Source organism: Papaver somniferum, chromosome 8 (assembly GCF_003573695.1).
Source record: "Papaver somniferum cultivar HN1 chromosome 8, ASM357369v1, whole genome shotgun sequence".
NCBI lineage: Eukaryota > Viridiplantae > Streptophyta > Magnoliopsida > Ranunculales > Papaveraceae > Papaver > Papaver somniferum.
Window position 1 is genome coordinate 119,778,789 of NC_039365.1, and position 26,359 is coordinate 119,805,147.

Sequence of the window (26,359 nt, forward strand, 5' to 3'; positions counted from 1 at the left end):
GAGTGTGGTTTGACATCTCGAAAAGGAGGTTTAACACACATACCTAGAGAGAAGTTTTTGAGGCAATTAATTATTGTAAAGTAAGCTTAGCAAATAGTTTGAAGTTATTTAGCTAGAGAGATTGTGAGCGTAACAAAGAGAGAATTGTAATGGTTTTCTTGTTCATAATCTAGAGAAGATATTTTCTTCGAACTACTACTTATGCTCTGTTTTCTAAGTTTCTCGTCTATTAGTATTCTGAATTCTGCCTTTATAATGATAGCTACCAAGATAAAGAGATCATACGTATCAAGTTGGTATCAGAGCAAGGTTCGTTTCTTTTAGGTAAGATTCCTGTTGTTTATGGTCTTCACTAGATCTCTCTACAAACATCTTGGTGAGTTACTCGAGAAGCTAGAAGACGTTAAGAAAACAAGGGGATCAAGGATGACGAACATAAGGAAAGCGAACCACAAACTATGGAAGAAAAGGTGGTTACGTTGCAAACAGACATGAAGTCAATTCAAGTTACCCTTAAGGAACTGGGTGAATGTATTCGTTCTCATACACCCAAGACGAAGACGAAGAAGAAGGTTACACCTTCACCCGAAGATTCGGAAAAAGATGGTTCGGAAGAAGAAAAAGAAGAATAGGAAGAAGATGAGGATAAAGAAAAGAAAAAAAGTGAGTTTCTTAAAATTCCTACATCAAATAAATCTCATGGTAAAAATCTGAAAATTGATTTTCGTGTTGATATTCCACTTTACGATGGGAATGTCGATATAGAAAAATTGGATGATTGGATTGAACGTCTAGAGACAAATTTTTCTTTCTTTGGATATGGTTCAAAGGAAAAGATTGCTTTCGCAGCATTGAAGCTACAAAAGCATGCTCTAACCTGGTGGAAAGCTTATCAAACACAAAACCTAGGTAAGTGAGTATTGTTGTGTAAAAGATTCAAGGAAGTTATAAGGAAAATTTTTTATCCAGTTGGATACCTTGAGGAAAGATGGTTCAAGTGGTACAATTTGAAGCAATCCTACAACCAAACCGTGCAAGAATACACTTTGGAATTTCAGAATCAAGCTATGGTTTTGGATTTAGACTTGGAAGATCATGCTATATATATGATGTATATTTCCGGGTTCCATGAGTATATACGGAAGGAATTGAAGATGTTTTCGGGTGGATACTATCTCCGAAGTAAGCATAAAAGCTAATGCCATCGAAGGAAGGCACATAAAATCTGATGTTGAGGGTAACACTAAGGGAAAGTCTGGAGGTTCCGTTGCTAAAGGAGATGAAAGGAGCAAAGAGGATATGAAGTCTAAAGACAAGCAAACAAACATGACATATCGTCGACAAGTGTTGGATGAAGTATCCTAATCTAAAACCAAAAGGGTTGCAGAAGAGAGAAGCCATGATGGCAATACTAGTCGCACAAGATCCAATAGAAGTCCAGGGACTAACGGAACCCAACTCAAAGCTCTCTCTTATGGCAGGAGCAAAAGAAGAACCTTTCAAAGATGACCTTAGGGAACTACTCTTCATTGTTAAGATGCAGGTTAAGAAAACACTTATAGATGTTGTTATTGACCCGGGAAGTCAGGAGAATTTACTTTCACATTCTTTGGTACAGAAGTTGGATTTGAAGACTTTCAAACATCCGAAACCCTATCCTTTAGGGTGGATTCAAAAGGAAGGTAGGCTACAGGTTGCAGAGCAGTGTGCGTTCAAATTTGCTTTTGATGAGTCATACATTGACGAGGCTACATGCGACGTGGTTCCATTGGATATTTGTCAAGTTGTACTTGGTAGTCCTTACTTATGGGATCTGGAAGCGATTTTACATAGGAGAGACCACAATTATACCTTTACTAAAGATGGGAAAGATTTTGTAATACGAGCTATAAACTCTCCTCTTGAGGGAGCGAGCTTGATTACAACCACTCAGGAAAACCGGTTGGTGAATGCTAGTACAAAGTTCATTCTCCTTGTGATCTGTTCTCTTGACGAGAATCCGAGTAGAGTTTGTTTGGAAACCCTAACCAAACAACAAGAAGACGACCTAGGAAGGTTGAAGATGTTTGAACCACCATTACTAGATAATGACGGAGATGACAAGATGATCTTGCCACATGTAGAAGACTTGTGGTTTGATAGAGAGGAACCACTCGAAGAGGATTGCATTACGGAGAGAAGAGTGACTAAGACAAGACAAGAAGATAAGGACGTTTTTCTAATTGGAAGTCAAAGTAAAGTTCCCAGCAAGGAGAGATGGTTCAGCAGGGTGAAAGGAACTCTCGGGTTCCATAACCTTCAAATCTAAACTTTCACAGGAGTTCAAGTTTTTGAGGGGGGCACATGATACATGTGTATCTTCCCCTCCCCGAGAACTAGTAGTCCTCGAGACGGATTGAGGATACAATTGTAACTTAGGATGGATTACTGATTTAAGGAAGTACTCCTATAGAAGGAAAATAGATTCCTAGGAGGTTTGGGAAACCAAACCAAAGTAAGGAAGTATACCTAGATAAGGAAATACTTCCTAGACAAGGCAATATTCCTAGAAAGGGAAATATACCTAGAAACAGAATTATTCCTAGATAAGGAAATAAATTCCTAGAAGGTTTGGGAAACCGTTAAAGCTATAAATAGAGATGTTTAGATCATTCCTAAGAGATATCTAGAGAGTGTGGTTTGACACCTAGAAAAGGAGGTTTAACACACATACCTAGAGAGAAGTTTGTGAGGTAATTAATTATTATAAAAGCAAGCTTCGCAAATAGTTTGAGGTTATTTACCTCGAGAGATTGTGAGCGTAACAAAGAGAGAATTTTAATAGTTTTCTTGTTCATAATCTAGAGAAGATATTTTCTTCGAACTACTACTTGTGCTCTGTTTTCTAAGTTTCTCGTCTATTATTATTCTGAATTCCGCCTTTATAATAATAGCTACCAAGGTAAAGAGATCATATGTATCAGTAGGGCTGGTGAGGAAGTGCATGAGAGGATGAGAAGATCTGATCGTGTAAATGTTTGTAGAAGAGCTTTTGGTGTTGTTTACAGCCAAATTAAAACATTGTCGTCTATATTTGAATTGTATGAACTTTAGAGTTTTTTGTTTTTGTATTTCATGGGATGGAATGGATCTTCATGTCATTTGTAAATTGTATAAGGGTGAAATGATAAATAGATTGTAATTACATTATAGAGTTATTAGATAGTGGAAAAATAAACATGAATTTAACAGACATTACGTGGTAGGTTTGATATAAAGATAGATGCAAACCACTGTGTTGAACCCTCTACCTAAATAAAAACCAGAAACAAATATTTTTTTAAAAAAAAAAATCAACCCTGAGTCGTATAGTCTTCTGGTCATCATTCTCATAGTGGGATCACTTCATATGAACAAAGTTCTCCATCAAAAGATGGATTTCTTCGTAGGATGAAAGAACATCTAAAATTGTTACTAAAATCCATTGGGCAACAAACGGTTCTATGGTCTAGTGATCAGGACATTGGACTCTGAATCCAGTAACCCGAGTTCAAGTCTCGGTAGAACCTGCTTTTTTTATTTTTTACTTTTAAAATCTCATTTTCTTTTTCGAATTTCTAACCTGGCGTTTTTAGGGGCCACTCGAAAGGATTTAGGGGCCAACAATAAAACAAAAAAGGTCACCCAAAGGGAAAATGTAGCCAGCCCTTATCTCGCGTAATTCGTAATGGCGAAATTACCCTTATATATTCGGAGGATATGATAACATTGTTATCCTCCGATTTTAATCGGAAGCCAAAATATTACCCAGACATCCGATTATGGTCGGTGCAGTATTAGAATGATTTTTGTTTCATTTTTTCATTTCTTTTGCATTTGTGAGTTATTAGAGTTATAGAGAAGAGGTTGAAGGAAAAAAGGGAAAACCCATTTTTTTCACTACAAAAATGGATGGATATGAAGAAGAAGGTGAGAATCATGACGAAGAACAAAATGTTGAGGGTTCACGACCGTTTAGAGAAGACGATTTGGGGTATATGTTGAATGATCCAAACTTTTGTGGAGAGGAAAACATAGACGACCCTTTCATGGAAGAAAATGGAGAATCGCATGATATTGAAGCTAACGATGCATGTAAAACACAGGTATTGTGTTAAGAAACTCAAATACTCGATTTGCATGCGTTTGTGTGCTTTTGTAAACAAGAAAAACCGATTATTGCATGCATTGAATGCCATGAACTACCCAGATTCGGTAGATAATTTCTAGATTAAACTTACGAATATAACACACTGAGTACCAAATATGTATATTCGGTAGTTACAAGATACTAGTTTACTGCCGAATATGAGAAAAACCCCAAACTGGTTTTCCAAAAATATCTACATTCGGTAGTTATGTAGAGTTATTTACCTCCGAATGGCCCCAAAAACGAATTCCTCAGAAAATTTCAAAACTCAGTATTCTTATCCTTTACAATCGGTAATAGCTTAACATTATTTGACTGCCGAATATAACAGTGGCCTCAAAATAAAATTTCCGAAAACTTGAAAATCGGATGTTTATCGATTAAAGTTATCTCCCGTTTATTTATATTCGGCTGTTTTACTATATATTTTAGCTTCCGATTATATCATTTTTTGCACTCAGTAAACTGTGTACATTCATTTGCATAAATCGGGTGTTTTGGGTAACCGATAGGATTCCGAATATAAAGTATTCGGAAGTTTGACTTATTTAATTACCTCCGAATATATCATTTTTTCACTCAGTAAACTGTGTACATTCATTTGCATAGATCGGGTGTTTTGGGTAACCGATAGGATTCCGAATATAGAATATTCGGAGGTTTGACTTATTTAATAACCTCCGATTATTGTATAATAATTTGTTGCTTTCATATGCAGGCCGTTGAAGAGTTTGTTGATGACTTCTATTTGAGTCCCGACACTTCCCTATACTATGCAAACGATTTGGTATACTCATTACTACTTTTTTCTTTTTTTCAAAATTTATATGTTTAATGGTTATGCTTATTAGGTTTGTTTTGTTTTATGCACGTTTAGACATTTGGAAGTAAGAAGGAGGCAAAGGAATGGCTTATGAAAAAGGCAAAAGATAACATGTGCGTGGTAGTTCAAAATAATCATGTTAGTGACACTCGATTTGAAATGATTTGTGAGCGAGGTGGGACGCGAAAGAGTCACGAGGGAAAGAATAGTAAGTACATACGGAAGACGAATAGGAAATACCGAAGCAATACCAAGAAGATAGGATGCCCATTTAAGATTGTCTTCTATAAGCCCGATGGTATTAAAGGTAAAGAGTATAAAATGTATAAAGTTGATAACGGTTGTCACAACCATGATGATCCGTTGGATTTAATTGGACATGTAATGGTTGCCAAGTTAAAACCACATCAAATGCAGACGGTGAGGTCTATGCGGATCCAAAAAGCGAGTGCGATCTTAAGTAAAATAAAGGCGGACGATCCCGACAACTTGTCTTCTTTGTCTACAATTAAGTCGGCCCTAGCTACGATCAAAAGGACTGATTGGGATGGTAGATGGTCATGCAACAATCGGAGTGGTTAGCGGAGTTACACGGCTACACCTTGAGAAGGGAAGAAAATGATGGTATAGTGGTTCGTATTTTCTTGGCACATCCCGAAATGATCCAATTGGCTCAATGATTTCATCAAATTTTGTTGATAGATGCTACTTATAAGACAAACAAGTATAACATGCCGTTGTTGAACATTGCTTGCCATACTTCGGACAAAAACACGTTTACGATTGCATGGGGTTTAATGGATCATGAGAACAATGTGAGTTTCATTTGGATGTTGGAGACGTTGAGGTCCATTTATAACGGTGATAATTTTCCAAGGGTTATTGTAACGGATAACGATCAACCCTTAATGCATGCAATAGCGGTAGTGTTTCCGGAAGCCCAAAACTTGCAATGTACGTGGCACATTCAATGCAATCTCAAAACCAATTGCCATCATCATTTCCAAGCCAAAAGACCAAGGAAGGGTACCAAGAGGTCAAAGGAAGAGGATGAGCACATTAGTAAATTAACCTTGGAAGAACGTAAGGAAGAGGATAGGCTATTTGAAGAAAAGTGTAAGGAGGATGGAATAATTTGGAAAATGTTCATGAAAGCATGGGACAAAATCGTTTGGTCGATGATCGAGGAAATTTACGAATGTAACTTGAAGAAATTTGAGGATGAATACGGCACGGACTACCCAAAACCGGTTGAGTATTGTAAAACACAATGGTTAACGATTAAGGAGAGGTTTGTGTTTGCATGGACATATGAATATCGTAACTTCAAGAACGAGGCGACAAGCATTGCGGAGGGGTCTCATGGTCGACTAAAGAAAATACTAATTGGTAGTCAAAATGGAGTAGTGTCGATCCAAGAAGCAATCCATGAATTCACCAATCGTGATCCCGTAAAGATTAGGAAATGTATGCAATTTAGTGTACACCAATTCCCGATGGAACATATTAAGGAAAAATTGCTTCTAAGGGGAGTTGTTCATAAAGTTTCAAGATGGGCAATAAATCGCATGATGAAACAATTGAAGTTATATAAAACTTATGATGACGAGAATACGGTTTGTGTTTGCAAGGATATGATAGGTATTGGACTCCCATGTCGTCATAAGTTGGGTAGGTATGTTGAAGTGATTGACATCGATGATATTCACCCATTTTGGAAGCAATTAAATTTCACTCCGAACACCCCGGTAGTTGATGGTCCGTCTTTCTTCGGAGGATAATTGTTTTGTAAAGTCCCGAATGTACGATGGCCCAAAAATCAGAATTTGGGAAAAACTTATACTTTTCAAATTTTGAAATTGAAATAATCGGAAGTATAATTAGTTACCCAAACTTCCGAATATGGGTTGTCTAACATTCTATATTGGCCCTTGGAACCACCTAGAGCCAAGGCGTGGTTTGTTTTGAACTTGTTATATTCGGAGGATAATTGTTTTGTAAAGTCCCGAATGTAAGATGGCCCAAAAATCAGAATTTGGGAAAAACTTATACTTTTCAAATTTTGAAATTGAAATAATCGGAAGTATAATTAGTTACCCAAACTTCCGAATATGGGTTGTCTAACATTCTATATTGGCCCTTGGAACCACCTAGAGCCAAGGCGTGGTTTGTTTTGAACTTGCTATATTCGGAGGATAATTGTTTTGTAAAGTCCCGAATGTACGATGGCTCAAAAATCAGAATTTGGGAAAAACTTATACTTTTCAAATTTTGAAATTGAAATAATCGGAAGTATATAACATTATATTGTCTTCCGAATAAATACTGGCCCCAAAATGGGATTTTTCCTATATCAGAAATTTTGAGATTTTTCAATATATATATATATATTCGGTAGTGAGTGTACTTCCGAATACTGTGTGTCTACTTAAATATATTCGGGAGACAAAAAATTCATTAAACTACCGATTATTACCAGTTTGTATCCAGGAAGATATGACCAACAATATTCGGCCGATAACCATCAAATATTTCTCCCGAATACTGTCGATGTTCTTGAGAAATGAAGAACACGACTACATTCGGAAGTAAAGGAGCATGAATATCGCCCGAATCTGGATAAATAACCGAAAACCCTAGAATTATTTTTTCTCGGTTCGCCGAATTAAAGCGAAATAAACCCCAAAAATGATAGATTCTTACCTAATTGGGGCCATTTGACTTTGGAGCGGAATTTTTTTTTTCTTCCACAATCGAAAGATAATAGGAAACTGGAAGAAGAAGAGTTGAAATGAGTAGAATTGTTTTTGATTTGGTTTTCATACAGTTTTACCATAAGGGCATTTATGTAACTTCAATATCATATAGGGTACCCCTTAACTAGAGTCTTTGGCTGGGTATAAATTGATGGCCCCTAAATCCTTTGGGGTGGCCCCTAAAAACGCTAGGATTTCTAATCCACAGAAAATTATAAAACAAACAAAAAATAGTTTTTATCCGGTTATTATTTCCTCCGAGAAGAAGTTGTTCATTTGTTTCCTGTAATGGCAACTCTTCTTCTCCAAATTTCGTCTCAAATAATCTACTCTCAAAGTCAAAACCCCAATTGCAGAACCACTAACAGAAGATATTTATGTGTTCCACTGACCACCACTAAGACACCACCAATTAACAACCCTCAAAAACTTATCCCATTTTGTTCTCCTTCATCTTCTTCTTCAGCTTCTTTAGTCGAAGAAGATAAGCCAGAACCTTCCACTGAAGAATTTGAGAAGCTTCCTTTCAGGTTAGTTACATTTAGCTTACTTGCTTCTTGCTGCCTTGAAAATTTCTTTTCTTAGTTAAGTAATTGATTCTGTAGATTTCTTCTTGAGCTCTCTTTGTGTAAATAATTCCCCCCTCCATATTCTTAGAGTGCAATATTTTCTTGAATTCATGGCGTTTTTCCTCCAGGACAATGTTCGGACTTGGCTCGGAGTCATCTTACATGATCAATATTCAGTAGATTATTATCCTCTTAAGTCTAAAAGAAATCAATTGTAAAACCAGTACTGTGTACTCCGGAGAAAGTTTAAATTAAACAGTATCATACAATATACAACAAAGACATGAGAGGAATTTTAATGAAAAGACCAGTAGTTTGACATGAATTTAGGAGCCTCACTTAATAAATCAGTACAGACTTGACATATGTAACACATTGTGAAATCCTTCAGTGAGGCTTGTAGAAAGGATGACCAAAGAAGGTCCTTCTTCCCCCAACAATTTAATGGAAACTAGTTATTTTTGGAGGTGTAAAAGTCACTAAAGGCTTAGTTTGGTGTGATTTGCTTTACGTCCAATGTACATTGCTTATACAAACCTAGATATAACCTATCTTTGAAGATGAGTCTAATTTTGCAGGACTTGTTTGAGTTAGATTGTGGTATTCGTAAGGTATTTTGATTAGTTAAACTTAAATACTAATCCTTGTAAAGACATTGTTTCTAGGGGGTGTAAGGCGTGTGAGAGGGAAGAAGTTGAGAAGGGTTGTAATGGTGAAGGAAGGGTTCAAGGTGGGATAGCAACAGTCCCTGGCTTTGGTTGGTGGCCTATTAAAGCTTACAGGCCCTGCCCTGGATTTGTTGCATCTGGTGGAAGATATAGACGACGTGGGCAAAGCATGGATGAGGTTGCGTGGGGAAGGACAGAAAAGGAAATTTCCGTCAACACAGACGATGCTCAATCAAGGTAACAGATTCTTACACTTCTTGCGCGGTATGGAAGTAATTTGGTACACATCTACTGCTCTATTGGGGTGATAATTATTTCCCAGCCTTAGTAGATAAGTTAGCTCAAACTTCAGTTTTGACGAGTCCTCTTCATTTCCTAGCTCATTCACCTAGCGGGATTATACAAATCCATAGGTGTGTTGTACATCTCTCCCATGGACCATTGATGTACTTTTCACTTACTTCCCTAATGCTGCGAATTCCGATTTTCCACGCTGTTCGGTCTCTGGTGCAAATGGAATGGAAAAAATCTTCATTTATATGAATACTTTCATGTAGTTTGTCAAAATGATCCGGAGTGTTTCTCGGAATTACCCTAGCTACTTGGACTGTAAGAAGATTTTGAAACTTGTCTACCTGAAAGTACATTATCTACTGTTTCCATGGATCTTAATCTTCCTTTTTAAAACTCATAACTCTCATTTGTATACCATTTCGATGATCATTTATGTTTCCAGCAAAAAGTATCCCAGTTTACTCCAACCACTATTTCGGCTTTATTTTTTCATTCTTTTAACTTGTATAAAGTTGAACCATGCAGCACCAAAAAGAAAAATCCCAAAAAATTCAAAGGGTAAGAATGCAGCACACAAACCTCATGGCAACGTCTCAATCCAAACAAAGCACAGGGTAAATAGCTCACTGTTCGACAACCCTAAATGATGCAGCAATGAGCTCAAGGGTCACATCCCATCTCATTTGAAACAATACTTCTATGCAAGCCTTCATCAGTTCTTTCCTTTTCTTTTCTTGAAAGGTAAAGTTGTTTGTACTTCCTCTTGAAAATATTGGGAACATACAGTTGGGGAAATTGTATAATCTTTGAGCAAAATTACCGCAGAGGAAAATATATGATCAGTTTTATTGTTATTCTTTCACCATCCAAACTTGTCAATTAAGAAGTTGTTTTGCTTGATTGATTGTTTAGAAATGCTGACATAGTTATGGTTATAGAACTGGTATCTGTAATGGCATTTTCTTGTTTTATCCAACACAAAAGAGTTATTACTGCAAAATTTCTTTAGTCTTGATAGGTGTTTTTAGCTGCAATAACGTTTCCCTCTAATCACCGGAGTCTCCAATGATGTCTGACCAAACAATGTAAACAAACAATTAAAGAAATGGGAAAAGTGGATTTATCTGTCTAACCATCATCCTGTGTCAAAAGGCTGGTTATACCAGTCTTAACAAACGCACACAGGGAGGAATGAGTGAAAGAAAATGGAATATGATTATAAATCAATAAACCTTTGAACACTAAATACAATATGTATCATTGGTAAAGTTAGTAGTAGTCCTTTTAGGCTTCTTGGGTAGTTTGGCATGTAACTCAACTTACTGGTCCAGTATTGCCAGCATTGTGGAGTAGATGTGAATTAAGTTGTCAAAACATTCCGCTGTAAAGAGAGTGGGCGGTGGCACCAGCTCAGTGTGCTGAACACAGAGCGTAAATACTGCGGCAGTCGTTTATGCAGCCTGTAGCTCTCTCAGAGAGCATCGACCTTGTATATCCGTGTCAGGATGCGCGCACCGCACTCACAGTGCAAGCGCCGCTTGCCGAGCCCATTACTTGGTAGAAAACAATAAACGATATAAAAGGAAGAAATGCTTGGTAGAAACAATAAACGATATAAAAGGAAGAAATGCTCCCTTATTTCCGTTGAGTGAAAATACTGGTTTTTGGTTGTTCCTGTTCAAACCTAAAGAGAGAAAATGGAAGCAGAAATTTGTAGTAAAATCAAAGCAAGGGTGATTAAGATTTTGAATAGCGCAGACATGGATGGGATGACTGAATATAAAGTAAGAAATATTGCTTCAGAGAAACTCGGTGGTATGAATCTCTCACTTCCTGAACCCAAACAATTCGTTAGAGATGTCCTTGAAGAAGAAAAACCAATATCAGTATCAGAAGCAGCAACAAATATCAGTATCAGAAGCAGCAACAGCAACAGCGACGGTAGAAGAAGTAGAAGAAGAACCACCACTACCATCACCATTGCCAGAGGAAATTGCTGAAGAAAAAGTAGTAGTAGAAGAAGAAAAGGAAGAAGTAGTGGAAACTAAACCTGAAATTGGTAATAAGGATATTGACGAATATGGTGATGTTATCATTTGCAGGGTATGAGAAATTAAACCCTAGTCTTAAACCCTATAGAAGATTTCCAAGGATAGAAACTTTTAATCTTTGTTTTTCTTGCCCTAGATTTGATTATTTATTGATCACTGTTTTTTATAATCGCAGCTATCGGAGAAAAGAAGAGTTACAGTTCAAGATTTTAAAGGGAAAACTATGGTTTCCATTAGAGGATACTATCAGAAAGATGGGAAGCATTTTCCTTCTTCTAAAGGTAATATATACTGTTTTCACATTTTTGTTCTAATACCTTTGTTGATTTATGTTCTGAAAATCTAGGGTCTTACTTTGTTAAGAGTTTATCATCATTGACTAGATTTCCTTCCAAATAATTTTAAGTGAGGAGTTAACCTATAATATTGTCAAGCTTATAGTTACATGATTACACAAGTGGTAGAGTTTCTGTTGGCTCTACTGTTAGTAATTCAGTTAGCATTTCAATATTCATACTCAATTGCTCTCAAGTAAATGTGATATTGATAACTGAAACTTAATCCGTGGAGTTAAGTCGGGTTACTGTCTTGTCCACAGGTAAGTTCGACTTAGGATGGTTATTTTGCAATTTTGATACCATATAACGCCTTTGCACTCTTGCTGCCTGAAGTCCCCTACCCAATTAACTGAACTCCTGGGGTATAAAGGGATTGGCCTTCCCCATCAGTTCTTTCGGGAGAAATGGCCTGGTATTCCTACTGTACAGCGGCTGTGAGTTGCCTACTGTACTCAGTGGAAAGCAAGCAATCCCGGAGTGGATGCTCGGCTGGGTAGAATTTTTATGCTCACGACTCTATTTTCTCGATTTGGACACATGCCTCGTCCTGTAATGTAATTCTGGCGGCTGGTTAGGACCCCATCTGTCTGTGTATGGTGTCGTACCGGGTGGCAGGACTACCAAATGACTGCCTATTTGATGTTTCGAAGCCTAGAAATTGGATATCTAGTTCTTTACCCGCCTAGAGAATGAATTTGTTCTGCAGATTTCACTATATTAGGGAGATAATAACTTCAAAAGTTTTGAAGTAGCATAACCATCTGATTCGCCTAGAGAACGAATTAGTTCTGCAGATTTCCCATGATTGTACTTCTAAACATTTTACTTGTTCTCCCTCCCTCCTTGCCTGACACCTACAGACACAGTTGTGCACATATCTATTATTCTAGTGTTGAATCCTACGTTCTTCCGTTGTATCTCAGGAATTAGCTTATCAGATGAACAATGGTCAGCCTTCATAACAGTTGTGCCCGCAATAGAAGAAGCCATACGGTTGGGGTGAGGTGTAATACTCTTTTTGACTCTAGACTTTGATTAATGTTCTTTAGGGCCCTATATAGTAACATTCTTGACTTTTTTGTAAAAAGATAAATGGATTGCAATGTTCTTGAGCTGTATTGTTGGTAAAATTTTGGAAGGAGATGATTTTGGATACAAGCTTCTTTATCTTTCTTTTTACGCCTTTACGGTGATGTACTATGCATTTGTTAGCGCTGCTTTTTGTGTTAAATATGCGTTCAGCTTTATGATATTCTGAAGTATGTCCAAAGTAAATACCACCTTTGAAGATTTAGAATGCGATCCTGATCACTATCTTAACCTCTACCCAGTATAATTACAACCAGGGAACATTTTTCTATCATTATGGATGTTAAAATGCGTTGTAGGCTACATTTTTCAGCATGATGATGTAATTGATGAAATGATCATGACCAGAATCCTAAAATTAGATCTCTTTTTTTCAGCAGGCTTACTGAAAAAAATTAAATGAAAAAAACAATCTATAGTTCGCAAACTAAGCATCTCTTCGTTTTTGGTTGTTTGGAAGTGGTCAGCCTGTTAAATGTAGGTCACCACCTCCATTGCGCAGTGGTCAGTCTCTGGCTTTCATGTTGGCAGTCACGTTTTAGTTCTTGCGACAGTTTCTAGCCTTTATGTTGGCGAGTTTGATATCTAGTTACAGCGTGCAAGGTTTCTCAATGTTTATCAAATCGGCAAGTTTGGGATAGCTGGGTAATATGGAATCACGGTCTTTGTTCAGATACACAAACTGGGAGAATGCTTTTAATCTGCTACCGGTCTCTTGTAGTTAGTGGCTTCTTAATTATTCGTCTTGTAAATTCTCAAAGGATTTGTGATGAGTGGAATGCTGTAGGCCCAGTGTAAGTGAATTGTGGTAAATGACTCCATGGGATTAACATCCCTCGTATCACCCTTTTAATTTGAATATGATAAAATAAAAAATGAAATAGAGAATACAAGAAGAATGTAAAAGCTGAACGTAGAACATAATTACTGCTTCTCTCCCAATGACTCAACACTTGATCAAAACTTAAACTTTGCCCTGCTGAAAGATCAAGAATTCCGTTCTTTCCAAAAAGGCCAAGACGGCAGCATAATCCTAATTCCTAAACCGAAGTTAGCAATATAGGATACAGCTAAGGATTTTGGCTACAAACTAAAGTTCCTAGTTAAAACCGAAGTGGCAATATAAGGATATAGCTAAGGATTTTGGCTACAAACTAAAGTTCGTAGGTAAATCGTGTATGTGAAAATCACCATCAGCACTCAGTAATAGCAGATGAGAAAATCCAAGGCTACTACAGGGGTTAGGCCCATCATAATTAAAGGACTAAATGATAACTCTTGGTATTGGTGTTTGCAGAATTATAAAAGTTTTTAACGAAAGAAGCTTTCATCCATGAGAATAAGGTTTCAGTAGAAAGAACTCATTCTTATTTTGGTAGCTAAAGAAACTCAAATAACCACGGTGATTTTGATTCGCAAGTGTACACATTGTTATAGTACCGCCCCCAATCCAGCAGACTCATGCAGTAATTCCAGTTTTAGCTTCTTCTTCCTTTTTCTTTCTCCTTGCACTTTTAGAAGTATCACCCTTTTCTTCTTGTTGCTCAGCCTTCTTTTGGGCTCGAACCATGGCTCGCCTTATGCGTGGACGTAATTCCCTTACTTGACGTGGAGGAATCTCAAAGTGTTCAGTTGGTGGGTCACCGAAGGGGTGCTCACTTCCAGCAAATATCCCAAGTTTGAGATCTCTATCCTGCATTGGTGAAAACAAACCACAAAGTTACATGAGTTCGGATATCAGATTAAATCTTGTTACTAGATTAGTTGCATGGTTTTTCATCACTATAACAACTAGACCCAAGCTCAATAATAGAGTCATTTACTTTAGTAGCTGAATACTTGAATCAGTGCAAAAATAAACTACTTTCTGACAATGATTACAATAGATTTACCTCTGATCCATAACATAACATAATGTAAATAAATGAACTCAGAATCAACAAAAAACTAATTATACGTTCTGGGGAAACATACAGATTTGAAACTACGCCACTTACATCACGTAATTTGTTGCGAGGAAGCATACACATGACTGCGCTTCGAATGACTTCTGTAGGATCTTTGACTAGTTGATCCTTCAAACTCCTTTCCTTGAGGTGGCCAACATACCTATAAGCTAATTAAAGTTAGCTCGAGCCAAGTATAAATTTACCAAGCACCAACACCATCCCATCCATAAGAAAAAACCATCAAAATGACAACCACGAAATTTGATACTTGCCCAGTATGCCAGCGGTAAAATTTATCAGTTAGTTTCCTCCCAGTAACAGCAATATCTTTGGCATTTACAACAATGCAAATATCTCCATCTTCACGATTAGGTGTGTATGTGGGCTTATCCTTGCCTTGAATTACAGTAGATATTTGAGAAGCCAACCTCCCGAGGACCTATTACAAGGTTAGCTAATGTTATTTCCAAATCTAATTTCAGGACAACACTAAAAAATAAGTAAAATAAGAACATCCACACAGAACCGACGGCACAAGGTAGTGATCCAATATGGCAATACCTATGGACTGATTGCTTGACAGCACTTACGAATAACACCACTTTGAGGTATATAAGTTTTATGGATTCATAAACTAGATAAAATTGCATGGAAGGGTTTTCTTAATTTATGATTTTAGGTCAACTTTTATTTTCCCATCGCATTTTCATGATTAGTCTCCATTGTCCTGAAACCAGTACTAATTAAGAGGGAGGTATAAAACTTGGAATGCTATCAGAGTCACGAGCCCTACCATATTAATATATTATTGATTCTGAGTCTTTCTAATACTCTGTGTGATCCTCTGGCATCCAACTAACACCAATGGGTTTGTCATCCACTCCAATATATACTACCCCTAGTCGTAACTCGATATTGCATCCTTGAGCCACGTTCATGAACATCATCTGTATATACCTTTATCACTTACGTTTCCATCGCAAATGCTTACTTTGATAGACCAAAAATGGGTCCACTGAATAAACTTAATTGGAATACTATAAGTAAATACATTACTATGTATATGTTCTAACTATCTAAAATAGTATCATTCATGCAAAGTTTACACAACAGAACACATAACATTTATCCATATATGTCGTACGAAAAAGAATCAACAGTTTGCTTTGCTCTGCCAAGGTAAGCTTGAATTTAGTCTAAAGGTACTTGTTTTATAATTTATTTGAACCATCAATCATTAGTTGTTGTCTGCACTGAATAAAACACCAGGTCTTCTAACTAGCAATTAAAAACATCCGGGCTCACTGTTTATTATTTAGACTGTTTTAAAATACCATCTATCCAAACATCAACTGTGCCTAAAAAGTCTAATTAATTTCAGATACTGGTGGTATCATTGATCTAAAACAGAAGCCACAAGACCACTCAGTGATGAAGTAGTATTCAAGAAGAAAGTATCATCAATGTTTGTGATTTATATTAGGCGAAAGCATCAGTGAAGAGTGTAAATCAGATTTGTTTGTGGTTCTAACTAAACGAATTTATTTGAGAAAGTCTATTTCTAATTGTAAACCCATAACTGAAAGATGGTACCAATCAGCCTGTTTACATGCCCTATTAGATGTTATATTATACAGGCAAAACAGGCCCATCCAAAATGGAACAACTACAGCTATATACATAACAAAACTAACAAAATGGAGTCGTTTACGAAAAAATCCTCATTTTACTGATGAAACAATAACAGATCAAAAGTCATCTTCGTTTGGTTCATGCAAATATGTTACCACATTCTAGGTTTAACAAGTTTCGGACTTTAAGACCTGGCAATTGTGCCAACAACTGAATAAATACCATTTAAGAAGCAACAATATATATAGAGAGAGAGGGAGGGCAAGATTCAAACATTTTATCTTAAGTTCAGCCATGCATATAGCATTACCAAAAAAACCACATTCAGATCCATACTAACCGCTACCAAATTAACCAGAGAGACAGAAACCACATTATTACCCTTTTTCACCAAATTGATTGGCCAGAGTCAACAATCATCTTTGCCAAAACCCAAAAGATTAAAGGTGTGTGGTGCATAAGAAAGAAAAGACAAGAATAATTCCAACCTGGCCTTTTGCGTCAAATACTCGCCACCGAATACCTTCGGTGTTGATACGCTTTATACCTGCAACCGCTCTCTGCATAACACAGAAGAAAGACAGTATAGTTTAATTTTTTCAGTGTAAGAAAAACTTAAAAAGCAGTCAACCAAACCTGTACGTTGGAAAATATCTTCAAAAATGGAACTCAAAGATTGTAGTAGTAAAGTAGTGTTAGTTTAGCCGCAAAGATCATCGATGATTGCTAGGTGAATAGATGATTACTCCTGCCTTAGTACTCCATTACTTCTTTTAAACTTAATAGTGCTACGATAATAAAAAAAACATAAATTTTTTGAAATTAATCGAATTAAAAACTTGGTCATCACTCATCACAATAGCTCAAACCGAAAAGCTTATTACCATTCATGGCATCTCTACCAAACTAAAGTGAGCTTCCATTTGTTTATATAATCCCTAAAACTCGGTCATTGCCTTCAAGTAAGAGAAAACCATAGTTCATGGAATCACATCTCATCACCTAAATGTACGACTACAAGAAAAGTGGAAATTACTATTTCAAAGATAAAAATTCAGAAAACAAAAATTGGATTTGCATACATAAGATTTCAGAAAGAAAGAAAAAATTGAAGAACTCGGCAAGCAAAAAGCTAATTCAGATTTCAATTAGGGTGTGGAACTGATCCATGTGGAAGTAGTTCTTAGTTCTTACCAATGTGAAACTAAAGGACATCACCAAGTAAATACGCCGGACATGCAATCATATAGTTTTTCTAAAATGAAGTTATTATCTGTCTACCCATGAATAAAACTATCCACATTGTAACCACTAAGAAACTTAAAGCCTTTTGTATAAATAATTCAAATCCTTAAATTTTCAAGTTACAAAGACCTCTCCAATACACTCACCTGAATTTCTTATCATATGGTTGGTGATCCATACTAACATATCTTCAGAGAATGATTAGAGTGTAACCCTTATGGAGTATCCTTTACCACGTCAACCATTTTTCCCTCCAAAATAAAAAAATAAGAAAACCAAGAATGACGAATCCCTCAGCTTCAAATTCTAGAATAACATCCACTATAAAAGAGACCTTAGTTAATCAAGTTCGAGAACTATCTTGAATATGATAATCATGGTCTAACATACATAAATTAGCAATCCCTCAATATATATGAACAACACATAACCCGAACATCATATCAAGGACTAATTTATACGTTAGTTTAACCAGAGAGCTTAAATAAATAAATAAAATCTTATTTCTGGAAGAGGCATTCGGTCGAACAGGTTATCTGCAGCCTTTCCTAGAAAACTAAATGTTAAAGAGCCCACTACACAAAGCAAACAAGATTCTGACATCGATAGAATCTCAATCAAAATCTAAATAGTAATATGAGAGAAATAAATTCGATCAATAACCCCTAGTGAAATGCGAAGAATGGAGAACGAAAACTTGCCTTTAAATTTCCACTAAAAGTGACAGCACCTGGAGTAGCCATATCTCTCAGACAATATACGATCTAGGGTTTTGTTTTGGACCTGTGGACTGTTTGCAAGGGAGAAATGATTAACAAGGACACCGATTGTTCAGAGATTCCATTCGAAGTTGATCACAGAAAGAGAGAGACTTGCTAAGTTCGAAGATGGAACACAAAACCTTGTAGAAAACCCCTCGAGTAAAAAGGTCAAGAAGGAGCACGTGTAAATCACGTGGATAAGATAGTTTAACCTAGATCTGACTGTGATTTAGATGTACTGTTCTGTTCTAATTCCGTGGCCTTCCCCGCTTGCTGGCATTTACGAAATCTTTCTTCAGGATAAGTATTATGGGCTGGATATCTAGCTGTTAGATTGGTCATCCATTTCAGCATGGGCAACCTCCTAAGTCTTATGGGATGATAAATCTAGCAGTGAAATTTTGATAAGTTCAGCGTTTGACGCTGAACAGTGCAGCGTCCAAGAGAACGCCGAACCGAACAGCGTTTGACCTGGTCAGCTAGGTTGACGACGCTGAACGGATCAGCGTTCAAGAGAAACGATATTTTCAACAGAAGCTCGACTTTCTCCCCCATTTTCATTTCTTCACATAATTTTCATTTCTCTCCCGAAAATGCTTCTTCAAGATCTTGAGTTGTAGAAATTTTTTGTCAAATTCCTTTCGTGGGTTTGTTATTCATCGGATTTGTGATCGATTGAAGGTGGTTTGGTGCGATTCCATCCACGGAATAATTCGAGGTAAGAAATTTAAGTTTTAGGTTAAAGTTTTATGATTTTTGATGCGATTTCATTCAAATTGATGATTGATTCTTTCGTATTTAGACGATGTAGACGATATGTGTATGATTTAAATTGATTATTTGTGATGATTTCTTTTTTTGGGGGGATTTAATTTGATTACGTGTGATGAACAAAAAATGAATTTTTTTTTGTGATGAAAATGAATTAATTTGTAGATAAAATTTGTAGGTAAATTTATATGACTATTTGATTAGTTGTATGATGAAAGTGAATTATAATGATAATTTGTATGATTAAAATGAATGATAATGATGATTTAGTTTGTATATTAAAATGAATGATAATGATGATTTAGTTTGTACGGATGAATTGGTTTGTATGGATGAAAATGAATGACAATAATACTTTTTTCATCTTTGTTATTGATTGTAGTACGAGTATGGATGAATTGCTAGACCGGTTGGACATAGTTTCGTCAAAGGATTGTGAGAGACATGTATGTCAAGATGTAACTAAAAATTCTTGCAAAATAAGCTTTAGAGGTAGTTTGAAATAAATTGAAGCGAATTACAAAATTGTAGTGCAAGATAATCCGATAGCAAAACAATATTACGACAATTGTGGCTTTACCTCTGTTTTTGAGTTTGATTTTTCCAATGGGGATAGAGGCTTAGTTGAAGCCATAGCTGAGAGATGGTGGAAAAGTACCAAGAGCTTTCATTTTCCGGAGTTTGAAATTGGCCTCCTTCCTTTAGATTGGTACATGTTAACGGGAATTCCCACTGGTGACCCTAGTAAACGACCAGTAGTTATGCCGCAGTTGGGTAGTGATCTAACATATCCTGCTTTGGATGATTTATAGTTTTCGGATATCAAAAATCATGGTCCATGGGACTCCAAGACTAATACATGTTCCTTAGTTGTCTTGAAAAACTACATTGATAGTAGAAAAAACCAGAATAATATTGGATGTGCAGTGACATTGACACGAGCGTTCTTTTTGTGGTGTTTGGCTCACTTTCTTCTAACGCATTCTACTGGAAAAGTAGATGAACATTGGGTTCTATTGTTTGCTGACTTAGATAGGGTTGGGGAGTATGATTGGGGTCTAGCTTCATTAGGTAATACCTATAAATATCTCGACGATTGGTCAACTAGGGGTACGAATTTAGTTGGCATGGTTATGGTACTTGAGTATTGGTACTATTACTACTTCCGCAACATGCAACCCTTGCTATGTCAAACATCTGGAGGACATTATGATATTTTCCCAAAGATTTGTCTCTTCAAGAAGATTAGGACTGCATCAAGGAAGAGAGGACATCAAGAAGGCCAAAGGATACTATGAAAAACTCGGTCAAAAGCGAAAGAATACAAGAGAGGACATCAAGAAGCGCAAGAATACAGATTTGGAAAACGCACAAGAGTTAGTTGTTACTTGGCAGAGAGATTCCAGGGGCAGATTTCAGGTGAGTTTGTAGTCCCGACAAATCCTCCAAATTTGGAAGCAATTGATGACAGAGTTATTGTAGTAGAGGTCACCGACTATTATACAGTCACTGAGGATCAATATAACACTTGATGGAAGAAGAAGAGTGTTGGAGCTTATGTCATTGAGTCATACCATGCACAGAACGTCGATGAGATAGCAGTAGGTAGCTCAGCTGCTCCTCGCCATTTGTTTCCTAGTCATCCTCGTCCTGACATGATGTCGTAGACATTTACCTAGCACACACAGAATGAGCCCCCATTTTCCAATGAAGCCGGCTTAGAACAAAACCTTCCAGTTCCAGAAGTACTTTGTCCGTTTGACTTTTCCCAGATGGGTTTGGCATTGGTAAGTACATTCACATTTATTTTCCGAAACTTCAAATTAAGTTAAGAGATTAGACAAATTCATACCTCTGCAGAGTTGAGATGTTTGAAGTCTGGAGCAGAAATCTCTGTTTATATTTTAGGTGCAAAGGAGATTCTTAGACACAAAAGAGAGAGGAGATAGTACCAAGATACTAGGGAGGAGTTTGGTTAATTCACGGAAGAGGGATAGAGACAAAAACTTTAAGACACATTTTGCTGACTATTCATCCTTACCCTATCCCATCCCATGTTATGACATTTTGTCAATATCATTATCCTTTGATTAGAGTTGACTTAAGAACACACCAAAACTTAAGTGGAGTCTAAATCCTAAACAAGGAAATACCATATAGTACTAGGAATAATATATTAGAGAGAGTCTAGTCCAATTGACCTAGTCAATTGTCTGTTTGGTCCATTTTGGTAATATAAATTATAGTTTGATCCTGAAAATTATAGTTTGGTCCTAGGGTTTTGTCCATCCACACGGAATATTCTTTTTCTGTTACCAAAACGCCCCTGCACGTGCAAAAATTATCTTTTGGTCCTAAATTTTATTGTTTGGTCCTTTTACCAACATATATAAACAAGAAACAGCAACAATAAATTTCAGGTTCAAGAAAATTTTCTCTCTCCTACTCCGATCTCGTTTTTCTTCTTTTGCTGCAAATTTTTTTTCTAGGGTTTACGAAATCTTCCTCGGTTTCGTTTTTGATACCAAGATCGATTCGATTTATAGCAGATTGACTTGGTTATGAAGATTGATTTGATTACAGAGTGAATTTGATTACGGTGTTTTGATTTGGAGTGAATTTGATTCGAGATTTTGATTACAGAAGATTTTATTCGAAGATTTGATTCGAGGCTATTTGAAGATTTGATTGGAGACTTTTTTGAAGTGAAGATTGATTTAGTTGGAGTTGATTTTTTGGAATTACAAATTCGTAGATCGGTGTTTTTTTGGAGTTTTGATTTTGAATTCTTCTTGTTGCTGGTGAGTTTTCACGCTAATCCTTTCCTTGAATTATAGATCGGCTAAGTTTTTCTTTGATTAGAATGAATGAAGTCGTTTTGTTAAGGATTCATTTGTTAGAATGAACTCTTTATTTCGTTAAGGAAGAAGTTATTAATAGCGTTACGGCTTCATTCCAATAATGAACTCTTCTTTTACCATTGTATAAGTATTGTTGGTGCTTTGTTTTTTATATTTTTTAGGATGTTAACGAAATGAAGTCATTCTGTTTAGGCTTCATTTCTTGGAATGAACTCTTTATTTTGTTTAAGGAAGAATCTATTAGTGTTGTTCTGTTAAGGCTTCATTTCTTGGAATGAACTCTTTATTTTGTTTAAGGAAGAATCTATTAGTGTTGTTATGTTAAGAATTTTTATTTTGTTAAGGCTTCATTTCGAGAATGAAATCTTCTTTTGTCATGGAAGAAGTATTGTTGGTGCTTTTGTTTATCTGTTAGGATATTAACGAATGAAGTTATTCTATTAAGGCTTCATTCCGAGAATGAACTTTTCTTCTTTTTTTGTCATGGAAGAAGTATTGTTGCTGCTCTGTTTATCTGTTAGGATGTTAATGAATGAGATCATTCTGTTTAAGGCTTCATTCGTGGAATGAACTCTTTATTTTGTTAGAATGTTATTGAATGAAGCTATTTTGTTTCAGCTTCATTCCAATAATGAACTATTTTGTGTGTGTGTGTGTTCATTTTTCACGTTCAGTATGGCCCTATCCAGTTGTTATGCTGTTGTGTACTACAAAGGGGATGATATTCCGTTGAAAGTTTCTTTAGATACTATGATTCGTGACTTTAAAATATCTGTTTGTGATTATTGGAGAAACTTGACTCCTCGGAGCATAAGATTTATTAGTCGTTGTGATAAAGCTCTCATTAATTGTGATTATTCTCTTCAAGGTCTAATTGATGTTACTTGTTCAAGGGAATTATCAAGTTTTAATCTGTTTGTTGAGGAGGCTTGTCATGGTGTTGCTTCTATCTCTTCGTCTGGTATTTCCACGCAGTCGCAGTGACGATGAATCATGCACTGGGTTCACTGAGACTTCAAAGATTAAATACCTGACGGAAGGTCATGAGCAATTGAAACCTATTTTACCCGAATGTTGGGAAGAAATTTTTAAAGGTGTTAGTCAAGTTTTTCATGGTGGTGTTGATGAGGTTCGCTTAGCTGTCAGTAAATACTGCAGCAAGTCTGGATATACAGTTGCAAAGGTTAAGAATGACAGACTCAGGTTCACAGGCAAGTGTGGTAGGAATGCAGAATGTCCTTGGTATCTGCACTGTATTCCAATCGATACCGCTAAAAGTGTCTTTGCTATCAAGAAATTCAATGGGGATCATAAATGTGGTGGTGCTTATAAGCTGAAGGACCCACCTTTGAAGAAGAAATTGATTAAGCATCTATTCAAGGATCAAATACAGTCAAATCCGTCGATAAAGCCTAATGATATGGTTGCTCAGGTGAAGAATTGTTATGGAATTGACATAAAATACCATCATGCTTATAAAGGGAAGGAAGCATCTAAGGCAGAGATATACGACGATGATGTAAAAAGTTATACAGATCTTATTTGGTATGTTGAAGCAATAAAGGCTACCAATCCTGGCAGTTATATTAAGTTTGAGTCTGATAAGGAGACTAAAAGTTTTCAGAGGCTTTTCATATGTTTTGCTGCCTGTATGGAAGGATACCGGTTCATTCGCCCTATGCTTTACTGTGATGCAACATTTCTCAGTGCGAGATTCAAGGGAACAGTGATGGCTGCCACTGGTATGAATGGAAACCAAGGTAAATTTTCTTTCTTTTCTGAATAACTCATATTAGTTTGTTGTTTGATTTTTAAGAGCAATGTGAATAAATTAAGTTTCTCTGTTAAGGCTTTTCATTTTTTTAGGATGAACTCATTTTATGTTCAAGAAGAAAGTAATTTCTATCAGTTTTACTTTTGTTATTTTGTTAAGAAGATCTTCATTTTAAGAATGAACTCTTATTTTTTGTCAAGTTTTTAGTTGTTCATAAATGGGAATGAACTCCTGCTGCTTTGATTCTACAGTTCATGTTATAGAATGGACTTCATTTTTGGAATGAAGTGTAGAAAAGTTATAGATTTTTTGATTATACAGTTCGTGCTACATAATGGAATTCATTATATAGAATGAAACCTTTATTTTTTTGATTTTTAATAGAAATGTGAATGAATGAAGCTTCTCTGTTAAGTTTTTTAGCTGTTCATAAGCGGGGAACGAACTCCTGGTGCTTTTGTTTATGTTTTACTTTGTTATTTTTTGAAGAAGAAGGTCTTAGTTCATGTTATAGAATGGACTTCATTGTTGGAATGAAGTGTAGAAAAGTTATAGATATTGATTATTCTACAGTTCATGTTACAAAATGGATTTCATTTTTTGGAATGAAGTGTAGAAAAGTTATAGATTTTTTGATTATACAGTTCATGCTACAGAATGGACTTCATTTTAAGAATAAAACTTTCATTTTTGTTATAGATATTTTTTTAATGAACTGACATTTTTAGTTCTTTTTTGTGTTCTTTTCATTCTGTAGGATTTTTTACTTTTGTGTATGCTTTAGTTCCTGGAGAAGACATTGAAGGGTGGGAGTGGTTTATGGATAGGGCTGCACAAGACCCGCCCACGATACCCAAACCCACCCGTACCCGCTAAGTCCGTGGGTTTTTAATCCATACCCGCCCGTTGTGGGTGCGGGGTTGGTTATGAAAAAAAAAACCGATGTCTGTGGGTGCGAGGTTGGTTTAAGCTAATACCCGCCCATACCCGCCCAAAAAACCCGCAGATTATATACCATTAGATAAAACTAATCCTAGTCGTCCATTATGAAACCCTAATACTAGTAGATAGGATAACTGATAACCCTCATTCACTTTCTACACTCTTCTCTCTGTTCGGCCTCTCCTCTTCTTCCTCCTCAGTTTTTCTTCTTCACCTACGAACGACAATTACCAGAAATCTTCACCAGAAATCGACAACAACAACTTCGAATCTTCACCAGAAATTGACAACAATCGAAAAATCAACAGATTCAACACTTAATCTTCATCTGTGAACTTCCTAGATATGAATATTTTGGGGGTTTTGTTTTTTTTTTCTCACTTAATCAAGGAGAATAGAAGTTACTCTAAATACTTGAATATAAAGCGGGTTTAAACCCGTTTAAACCCATACCCGCCCAACCCGTAGCGGGCGGGTAACAAAACCCGCCCGCTGTTTGTGGGTGTGGGGTTGGTTATGGAAAAAAAAAACCGCAGTATGTGGGTGCGAGGTTGGTTTTAGCTTATACCCGCCCATACCCGCCCATGTGCAGCCCTATTTATGGAGAACTTGCAGCATTGTGTACACTCTCGTCCTATCACCTTTATCACTGATCGTCATGAAGGGCTGAAGCAAAGTATTCCCAAGTATTTTCCCAACTTTTATCATAGTTACTGTTTCCATCATTTGAAGAATAACCTCCCCATCAAGAAATCACATGAGAAGTATAAACAAGTTCAAGATTTGTTCCATAAAGCTGCATATTGTTATAGTGTTGCTAAATATGAGTCTGTTTTAAATGAGATGTGTATCATAGGATATGGTTGGGTTTCCAAGTACATCAGAAATATCGATCCCAAGCATTGGGCAAATGCTTTCTTTGTAGGATGTAGGTATGGGACACACTCGTCAACTATTGCAGATTCTTTCAATAACTGGATTCTTCTTGAAAGGGATCTGCCTCCAGCTACTCTTGTTGATGAGATTAGGATAAATATTACGAGGATGAGTGCAGAAAGGCGTGAGCTCGATAGAAATTATAGTGATAGTTTGACTCCCATCTATAAAGCTCTACTCAAGTCACATGTCGATATAGGGCGTCCATGGAGTGTTACGGAGTCAGGTAATGGTATATATGAGGTTCACTCTCCTAGATCTCATGATGTTGATATGATGCATATGACGTGCACTTGCCAGAGATGGAAAGTGTTTGGTTTCCCATGTGCTCACGCCGCTGCTGCTATTACTATGAGTGGTATTGAGATGTTGAGGTTTGTTCAGTCTTACTTTGGTTCGAATCATTTTCGCCATACGTATGATCCTGCAATTCGACCCATTCCCAATTACGACAGGCCAGAAGCGTATGAACCTGAAGAGAGAGTCCTAACTGGTATTCCAAGGCCACCTCCAGGAAGACCACCAAAGAAGCGCATCTGTGGTGCTTATGAGAATGAGAGGAGGCCTATGAAGTGCTCAAATTGCAAGAAGATTGGGAACCACAACAAAGCTACCTGTCGTGTATTAATGCTGGAGCAGTATGCATGAACCTTTTTTTTCTAGTTTATGTTTTTTTATGTTTTTATGAACTTCTCTTACCTGTTTGATTATGTACTGGCTGTAGTTTTTTTT

General features: G+C 36.6%; 3 protein-coding genes, 1 non-coding gene and 1 pseudogene across 4 annotated transcripts; 4 read left to right on the forward strand and 1 right to left on the reverse strand.

Moving 5' to 3' along the window:
• Positions 1 to 3,476: 3,476 nt before the first annotated feature.
• On the forward strand, positions 3,477 to 3,548 carry TRNAQ-CUG. Its single transcript has one exon. It is a non-coding gene; the product is annotated as a tRNA-Gln (tRNA).
• Positions 3,549 to 7,983: 4,435 nt separating this feature from the next.
• Positions 7,984 to 10,176, forward strand: LOC113302788. The gene is made up of 3 exons (XM_026551743.1): positions 7,984 to 8,277; positions 8,982 to 9,221; positions 9,804 to 10,176. Exons 1-3 carry the CDS (start codon positions 8,036 to 8,038, stop codon positions 9,838 to 9,840), a joined length of 519 nt encoding a protein of 172 aa, XP_026407528.1. The 5' UTR covers positions 7,984 to 8,035; the 3' UTR covers positions 9,841 to 10,176.
• A 603-nt stretch (positions 10,177 to 10,779) lies between these two features.
• On the forward strand, positions 10,780 to 13,541 carry LOC113301269 (annotated as a pseudogene).
• A 471-nt stretch (positions 13,542 to 14,012) lies between these two features.
• On the reverse strand, positions 14,013 to 18,493 carry LOC113302789 (50S ribosomal protein L13-like). The gene is made up of 5 exons (XM_026551744.1): positions 18,284 to 18,493; positions 16,826 to 16,897; positions 14,978 to 15,144; positions 14,754 to 14,865; positions 14,013 to 14,449 (listed from the first exon to the last, which is right to left on the reverse strand). Exons 1-5 carry the CDS (start codon positions 18,323 to 18,325, stop codon positions 14,216 to 14,218), a joined length of 627 nt encoding a protein of 208 aa, XP_026407529.1. The 5' UTR covers positions 18,326 to 18,493; the 3' UTR covers positions 14,013 to 14,215.
• A 4,359-nt stretch (positions 18,494 to 22,852) lies between these two features.
• On the forward strand, positions 22,853 to 26,275 carry LOC113305976. The gene is made up of 3 exons (XM_026554968.1): positions 22,853 to 23,735; positions 24,507 to 24,564; positions 25,402 to 26,275. Exons 1-3 carry the CDS (start codon positions 22,853 to 22,855, stop codon positions 26,273 to 26,275), a joined length of 1,815 nt encoding a protein of 604 aa, XP_026410753.1.
• Positions 26,276 to 26,359: the final 84 nt, after the last annotated feature.